The 8,349-nt window shown below is 42.9% G+C and overlaps 3 protein-coding genes across 3 annotated transcripts; 1 reads left to right on the forward strand and 2 right to left on the reverse strand.

Moving 5' to 3' along the window:
* Positions 1-1,542: 1,542 nt before the first annotated feature.
* Positions 1,543-1,784, reverse strand: PHALS_06567 (uncharacterized protein; the record flags this gene model as incomplete). The annotated part of the gene is made up of 2 exons (XM_024719875.1): positions 1,543-1,681; positions 1,729-1,784. The coding sequence occupies 2 exons, from the start codon at positions 1,782-1,784 to the stop codon at positions 1,543-1,545; spliced, it is 195 nt and encodes a 64-aa protein (XP_024585131.1).
* A 1,894-nt stretch (positions 1,785-3,678) lies between these two features.
* PHALS_06568 (3hydroxyisobutyryl hydrolase) lies at positions 3,679-4,845 on the forward strand (the record flags this gene model as incomplete). Its single annotated transcript, XM_024719876.1, has 1 exon — positions 3,679-4,845. The coding sequence occupies one exon, from the start codon at positions 3,679-3,681 to the stop codon at positions 4,843-4,845; it is 1,167 nt and encodes a 388-aa protein (XP_024585132.1).
* A 414-nt stretch (positions 4,846-5,259) lies between these two features.
* PHALS_06569 (uncharacterized protein) lies at positions 5,260-6,075 on the reverse strand (the record flags this gene model as incomplete). Its single annotated transcript, XM_024719877.1, has 1 exon — positions 5,260-6,075. One exon carries the CDS (start codon positions 6,073-6,075, stop codon positions 5,260-5,262), a length of 816 nt encoding a protein of 271 aa, XP_024585133.1.
* Positions 6,076-8,349: the final 2,274 nt, after the last annotated feature.

An 8,349-nucleotide genomic window follows, 5' to 3' on the forward strand; every position in this document is an offset into this window, starting at 1 on the left:
CTGACTGCTCATACATTCAGTACGAATAGTCTAAACCAATCATCAAGACACAAAGAGTAAAACCTTTGCCATGCACGGTAATGTGTCAGTACGTGAGCAAGGGTCTTAATAACGAGATAGTTCCAAACAGCGCCCAGCTGCTCAAGATTTTGGACTGGCAAAGCGATGTTTTTTCACCATAGCAGCTGCAAGACTGTCTTGGCAAGCCCATAGTGTCCTATTACATTATCATGAAGCAGCTCCGGTCTTTGAAGGGGGGTCTGCTAATTTAATCGACTCGCTGATTTCAGTTCACATACACTTCGTAGCAAAATAGTTGAGTTTATTTTGATGATTTCGGGCGTCCCACGCAGGTTGTGTGGCGCTTTATCAGAGAGACAAGACAAGTGAATCGATGCCAAAGGAGTGAAGAGCACATATTAATTGTTTGATAGCACAGAAGGTATGACTGAAAGCAATTAACCTACCTACACATTCAGTATACGACAAAAATGCGAGAATACCACTTCGTACTGTTCACAGTCGCTGTGAAGAAGGGATGAGACTCGCTCTGGTTATCCTCGAGCAAATGCGGGTTAACCGAAGTCATACAACGCGCTCGCTCTTACAAGTCAGCTCAACGTGAAGAGCGGTAATGCAGCAACATATCTAATAATTCGGCAGCAGAGCTATCTTCTGTTATGAGACAGCGATTGCAAAATCGTAAAAAAATCAAAGGTCTGTCTCATCTCATCCCTGGACGCTCGGCACGATTATCTGAGAGAGTCAACGTACCTCAACAACTCAGGGAGATCACAAGATCCAGTCGTGGAAGGATCTCCTCCCGCTGACATTCGTTCAGTAAGAGGTGGCCATTTTTGCATGAGACGCTCGGAGAGCCGGTTGATACACCAGGGAAGTAACCAATACATGAAGAAATTGAGGGCTATCATCAGTCCGTAAATCGTTGGGGTTAAAAAGCTGTTATGGTTAATTACGACTTGACGCACCCTCGGCATTTATTTCTCTTGGAGAAGAGGCGAGATGGCTCGACGCGGTGCGCTTTCCGCTAAAAAGAGGCGTCTTACTTTGAGTGTAAAGTCGTTTGACATTAGGCGTCTTATTCTCACCCAGTACGCAGCCGAAGTCACTTACTCTTTCGCCATCTTCTCTTATGCAATGAACATCTGACATGGAGGTAAGAGAATCTCAACTGCTGCTACTTCAAGTGCAGACAGTTCTACATAAAACCTGACCTGTGATTTAAGAACGCGCTCGCGAGGTCATACCTCGCGCTTGTCTGGCTGTGGATGCACGCGAAGGCTCACATGCATAGCCGTGTAGCAACTCCACTTTAGCACTACTTCGGACGATTGTTATCCGTATTGACGGCCTGATTTGGTCGAGAGTCGGCACGACTCTTTCTCTTGCAGTAAAATAAGCTGAACTTCTTAAGTCAGGTACATTGCGTTTGAAGAGAGCTAGAGATCAACGTGTATATCACGGCGGATTGTCGCAACAATTCTCGGCAATAGAGCTCCAATAATTAGACCTAATGCTTCATCAGGGCAGTAGTTGAGAAGAAGATGGAGTCCGAGGCTCGGCGTTGAGTGCAGAAAGCGCCTTTTTCTTAGAGATGGCTAGACTATTTTTCGTCATATGACATGGAGGTGGCCGGTCGATATTCGAAGGGAAACTGAGACTATTATTCTTATCGGAGAGCACCTCATCTTCATCAAATATATTTACAAGCGCGTTGGTCGTGAAGACGGTGGAGTCACTTCGAGCCGTTCAATCTGATGCATGACGGTGAATTTCTCGATGCAAGCTTAGAATACCCGAGCGGTAAAGGAATGTAGTTGATTTAAGCGCAGTGGTTGGTGAGTTTTGTGCAGTTTCGTCACAGAACAATTTAGTAGTGTTGTCAATATCTTAATTTAATAGGTTTAATATTCATACACTTGCACACTATATACAATACACGTATGACCCCGGAAATCTGTGATTAGAGAGATTACGGATTTTGGCCCGAGGTACGAAGCCGCATCCTGGAGAAATAGACAGTTTTATTATGAGACATAGTAAATCGAATGTTTTGATCAATTAGTCTACATAGAATATATTTACTCTTGGAATAGCAGAGCAAACTATCAGTGTTGGTCATTTGAAATGCTCTCGGTTATGCTCCCCTACGAGTCAAAGCTTCTTTTGTGCATAAAGCAAGGCAACTCCACGGCAATTACAGCTATTATTGATGTGACTAGATTCCTTAACTGGCCGATAACAATATTCATTCTTTTTCGAAAAGCTAGGGGTTTTCCTAGCGGCTCTACGTATTCTATGAACTGAGCGACAGCTACGTTACGTTCGTATGTCTTTTGATGCTTTTCGATCACAATTGTGGCCTGAATTTTCCGTTTGGTGTTCGTTGTAATACCGCGTCCTATTTCTGGCCTCTATACGCCACATCCCCTCGATTATCCATCGAAGACTCCAGTGCAACAAATATGGTTTCTTATCTTAAGTGTAAACCGCATGTGTAACAACTGTCATTTCATGCTAGTCTTGATTCGTATTAAATGCTTAATACTGACTTCTGGAGAAAAACGTCTTAAATGCTCTGATTATTTATCAACTTTTAATCATGCTCAAATGGATTGATCCAAAATTACGATAGTACTTTGGTGACTATCACTTCCATCTTGTACTCAGTACTAGTCAAGATACTTATGATAATGTCATTGACGTACAAAGCATTTGCAGAGTAAGCAGAAGTTACTAGCCATGACAGTTCAGCACAATACGGTTTTTGAATTATTTTATTGGCGGCCCTCACTATCTCTAAATTGTTGATGGCACCATTGTCAGCATTCTGCTTCTCGCACTGTTTTTATTTACAAAAATGGTGAAGCTTTTATGGAACAGTGTTTGCACGTTGCAGTCATCAGCAACAGACTAATTTATGTACAATATTGATGATGTCGAGGTGAATTGGACAACTGCACAAGTCCGAAGCTTGGTCTACCAATTTTTATAGCATATAGGACAACGATAATCGGGCTGTCCTTGCAAACGTGGTTTTAGATTACGCATATAATACGTTATTAGTGTTTTTACGAGCTTGCAATAATAATATTAACCAAGATATCGATTTTCCTTGAGATGAATACTGTCGTTGTTTCCCATCATAGGTTTTTGAGTTAAGGTACAACTAATTGTGGAGCTCATCTTTAAGAATCTTGCTGAAGAACATTGGCATAGCTATTCAAGTATGCATCAATTTAGTAAAAATAATGCAGTCATCCAACAATTGACAAAGATAGTGTGTCGACTTCAGTATGGCAAAATGATATGCCAGATGGTTGCTCAGCGACTCTATACTCCATTATTATTATATTCCTAGTCACATGGTGGGCGTTTTTATATATCAGAAGAAAACCACGGAGATTTACTACCTAATTTGTCCTTAATCGTCCCATGTATATTTATTAATCTGTAATTACGAAGAGAGCAGTTTCATTCTTTGTGGATTATTTAAGCGTTTAGTATTCCACCTGGATTTCACGCATGCCAGATGTTTTTTAAGCAACACAATAAAAAATCGAGCAGGGATTGCTTGATTTCGGGCTTTTTGTCCAAGCAGTTAAGAGCGGCAAGTTACGTTAGCGCAGCTTCTTGACGTAAACATACCAATAACTCATGGCACTTCGTGGTGCTGATGGTGAATTTGCCGGCTGGGTTTACAAACAGGGCTCGATAGTGAAAAGCTGGAAAAAGCGCTATATGGTCTTGAGTGGTCGACAGCTCACATATTACGACACAGCCAAGGTAGACCAAAAGGTCAAACCCAAGGGTAGTTGTCAGGTGATAACTGTAGAGTTGAGTACTGACATTCAGAACGGATTGCTGGTACACGGCCGCGGCGGCCGTGTGCTTAAGCTGTATACAGCATCGGCCGAAGCTACCAGCGCTTGGTATAATATGATTCTAGATGCCACCAAGGCTGCTCCGCAACAATTTATGGCTGCTCCACCAGATCGCTTTTCAACGCTTTCGGCCTCCGCGTCGAAGCCCGCGGATGATGAATTGGAGCTTTTAGATCATCTAGAGTCTCTGTCGCTCAGCGAGGATGGCAGCGAGCAAGTAACCCATTCGGGTTGGCTTAAGAAAGAGGGAGCTCGCGTGAAAAGCTGGCGACGACGATTTTTTGTGTTACGTGGAAATTCGTTGTCTTATTTTAATTCAGAGGACACAGGGGCTATCGCCAAGGGCTCTGGCGATGTCCGAGCAGTAGAAGTGAACACAATAAATAACGGACTGGATATCTCATTTGATACTGGTCGAGTGTTGCGAGTTACGGCGAAAAATAGCAAAGAAATGGAACTTTGGCTTTGTAAGCTTAGTGACGCCATTGAAGCCGCAAACAGGGAGATAAATGATGTGCGGCAGTCCCTGGCGGTACGCAACTCGTTGCCGATACAAAGACTTTCTCCTACCAGATGGAAGCAGCAGCAGAGAATGCAGCACTATGACAGCAGATTTACAGGAATAAAAATGAGACACTCTTTAGCTTCTGTGCCATCGAAGCCAAGAGGATCAGTAGCTGAAACGCCAGAAATGCCACGACGACGCACAGTAGGCGAAAACGTGTCATCGTTATCACTTGAAGATTCATATCTGTCGTCCGGCTTATCGTCACCATCTTCCACCAGCTCATGTTATGTCTCAAACTTGTTCGCAGATGGTTCAGTGGCAAGCCCAACCGTGACTACAAATAACACAAATACCACACATAACTCGTCAAGTTCCACATTTTCTGATAGTGACGGGTATGACAGCGACGACAGTGATGGTGACTGGATTTAATTTTTTGCAATAATATTTTCATGAGTTTGGCTTTATCGCAATTTTTTGTACGGCTCGACGATAGTGAACTAGTCGGCGCGCATACCAGAACCCGATGATTGTAATTTATTTGCAAAGTTTTTGGTGTGTCAGATAAACTACTTTTTCGATTGTTCTATTCAAATGCCTTTGCTTAATATACCAGGACTTGGAACCCTTTGCTTGGTATACTGCACAACGATCATGAGAGAAAGACATGCCTCCATGTTGTCATAAAGTAGCCGATTTGAATGTAATCAAATTACCATGTAAAAGCGAATCGCAAAGTTTAATGTTGATAATTGTCATTTTCGCGCTATGGGTATCATTGTATTTTGATAAGCTTCTTTCCTGATTCTAACCTTTTGAATGCGTAACCACATCACGCGCGACCAATTACACGCTGACACATGATGGCTCCTCAAACTCTACCTGGCTTTCATGGTGTCGCATGGCACGACTAACTGATTCCAGCCTCGCGGCAATTTCGCGCTGTATATTTTGTGTTTCCTGCTGGATTCGCAAGATAGCCTCCAATTGTTCCATAGGATCTGATAACGTTGATGAAGAGCTCTCTTCTCCACTCTTTTCCACCGTCATCGCTTGCGTGGATTTGTCAACAAGTGCTGAATAATTTAAGTGCTGTTGTGGATCTGGAACCAGTCTCGCTTGCTCTCTTGTTCTGTCAATCATCCCAATATATTCGCGAATCTTGTCACGTTCCTCTTGTAACTTTTTCTTGGCGGGTGTAAGCACCACAGCTTGCTTAAATGCCTCGCCGTTACCTTTTGGACGTTGTGCTCTCGCATTAATCTCGCTGCGCCGATTTCTCACAAGTTTTAGAAAATCCGCATATGTAAGTCTACATTCGTCGCGTTCGCCACCTTCTTTTAAAAACTGCACGTAACTCTGATGTAAAAGCTGCTCGGTTTTTTGCTTGTCCGGGATTCGACCATGATTATTTGCATATTCAGCATAGCGTTGCAGACATAATAACTGCAATTGCTTGCTAAAAGACTTGCGCTTGAATCTTGTCGTAGTTATAGCGGAAGGTCTTGGTCGCAGAATTGGCGGCTTCTCGTGTCGTCTTTGATTTGAATTCGAATCTGCTGCACATGACGTGGGATGCGTAGCATAATCCATGCTTGCAAAAGCTTCGTCATCTAGCGTCGCTTTCCATGGTAGTTCTAGCTCCACGTCTTCCCCATCCATTGTTATTAAATTTGTATTACCATTTTCCAATTTATATCAAGCGAGGAATTAAATTGGTCACCTAATACGAAAATAAAATTGTAGGGAAATTAAAAAAATCAGGACAATATACCAGATTTTTGAAAATAAAAAAACATATACCAACTTCCAGTAAATATATATATATACGTATATATATCTCGCAATTAAATGAACCATTAATGGGATAAAAAATGCCTCACCAACTAGGCTATTACAGTGAGGGGCGTCATGTGTGTCTCATGCTGTGGAGCCCTAATGCACATAGCAAAGTCCTCACACCTCATTAACTTTCACCGGTGGGATTGAGCCCACGACTAATTGAATGACAACCCCCGATTGACCTATTCACCAAAAGCAAATATAGAACATACACTTACTAATTAAACTATCAATTGATGGTGGCACGAAGGTGACACGAATGCGCCACATTGTTTTCCAATGTGGTGGTGCTAAGGTTTCTCCCTCTGGGTAGGCTTCAATGGAAAGTGACACTGAAGTATCGGCGTCCTTCAAGCAACTATTTCGATTTATACCAACAAGGACGATATCACTCAAGCGATTGATGTTTTCAACTACCCGAATAGTCGATCATTGTGCTCAAGTAATTCCAGACGTTACAAAGCAGTGTACATCCATAGAGGTTGCAGATTTGTTGTTCAATTTGCGTTTTCCCAGTCGTTTAAAAAAGCAACAAAATATTTTTTGTGGATCATTCCTGCAATTTGATTGGGTTAAATGTATCAGGAAAAGAGGCAAACCGGATTGCTTCTGCCAAGCAAATTGTTCATAATTCGATAATTCGTAGATTAATGAGGGATGGGAAGCAGAGTGTGACTCCAGTATTGATCCAAACGAATATAAAATTTCATGGAATATCTGCCGAGTGTATGAATTGTGTCAATGCTTTGAAGCGGCTCAAGAACGATTATTTTGGTAATGACGTATGCCTGTAGATGGAACGTTTCTGAAGACTTTGGTCGGTGGAGTTTGTTTCCGCAATGGAAATATCGAGATCCAAATTATTGCGATCGGGATCGTAGCGGTAAAGAATGAATAAAATTGAACTTGATTTTTGGATCATCTTCTATCACTTCTTCATCCTTCGCCATCTTTTTTCATCACTAACCGTGATAAAGGATTGGTTCAAGCATTGAAGGTACCTAAACTACATATTACTCAACATTTCTGTTTTGGCATTTGATGGAAAATTTTAACAAGATATACAAGTCAAGAGAACTTAAAAATATGGCATGAACATCAATCTGCACGTGCACATACGGTCAGTGAATTTGCCAAGTCATCGATCGAATTGACAAACATGAACAGTGGAGCGTTTCAGTGGTTATGTGATATCAGACGTGAATGGTGATCAAATGTGTAAAGTCCACAACCAAGGTTTCGTTCTTGACGTCAAACTTGCAGCGGGGCTGCCGCAGCGTTGCGCTTATAGGAAGCGTAATTTAGGTCACCGACCTTTTGTTCTATACTTAACACGAGTATGAGCTAGCAGATCGCGATCCGCTTACTCCAAGAGTAATTATCGCCTTAACCCAAGCTTCCGTTTAAGATGCAAAACTGATTTTTATTTATTTTATCTCCGGCAAATCAGCCTAATTTTAGATGTATAGATTTCTAGTAAAATTCAAATGCATGCATAACTACTGGCTTTCTAGCTACATACCGTATTCGTGTTTGGGTGCAGTTACACCATGCCCATCTCGTGATACACACACACCTGTTACCTGGGTATGTGTAGCCCCGTTACACTCTCCCCCATTAGGATTAAGAACATTTACTAAGCAATTATTGCCTCAACATGGCTTGAGTGCCCGTTAGACACTGCGTTGGAACGAGAAGACTTCCGTGCTCAATGAGCCCTGTGTCAATGACACCGAAGTCTCCAAGTCTCGCTAGTTCCGACAGCGCTCACTGGCAGAGCCTAGCTTCATCTCCCGCACATGGTGCCATGTCGGACCGTGTCTCCGCGGCAACGAGGGACGTAAATCCTAGGCTCGTTGAGCCCGAGCGTCGCGCTCCGCGCCCGCTAACGGTGACGAATGACCTCGTTGGGGATGTGGAGGTGATCGATTACGAGTTTGACACGCCTTTTCCCGGGTGGGATGATGAGGAAGGCGAGCCGCGCCTTGCGGACCCCATGTCTGTTTCTAGACCTCTCATCACCTGAGGGACGTGGTGTCATCACCAATGACCTCGATGAGGCACAGAAGCGGCAGCTGGAAGCTGCCCGTAAGG

This window comes from Plasmopara halstedii (genome assembly GCF_900000015.1).
Source record: "Plasmopara halstedii genome assembly, contig: Scaffold_3060, whole genome shotgun sequence".
Taxonomy (NCBI): Eukaryota; Oomycota; class Peronosporomycetes; order Peronosporales; family Peronosporaceae; genus Plasmopara; species Plasmopara halstedii.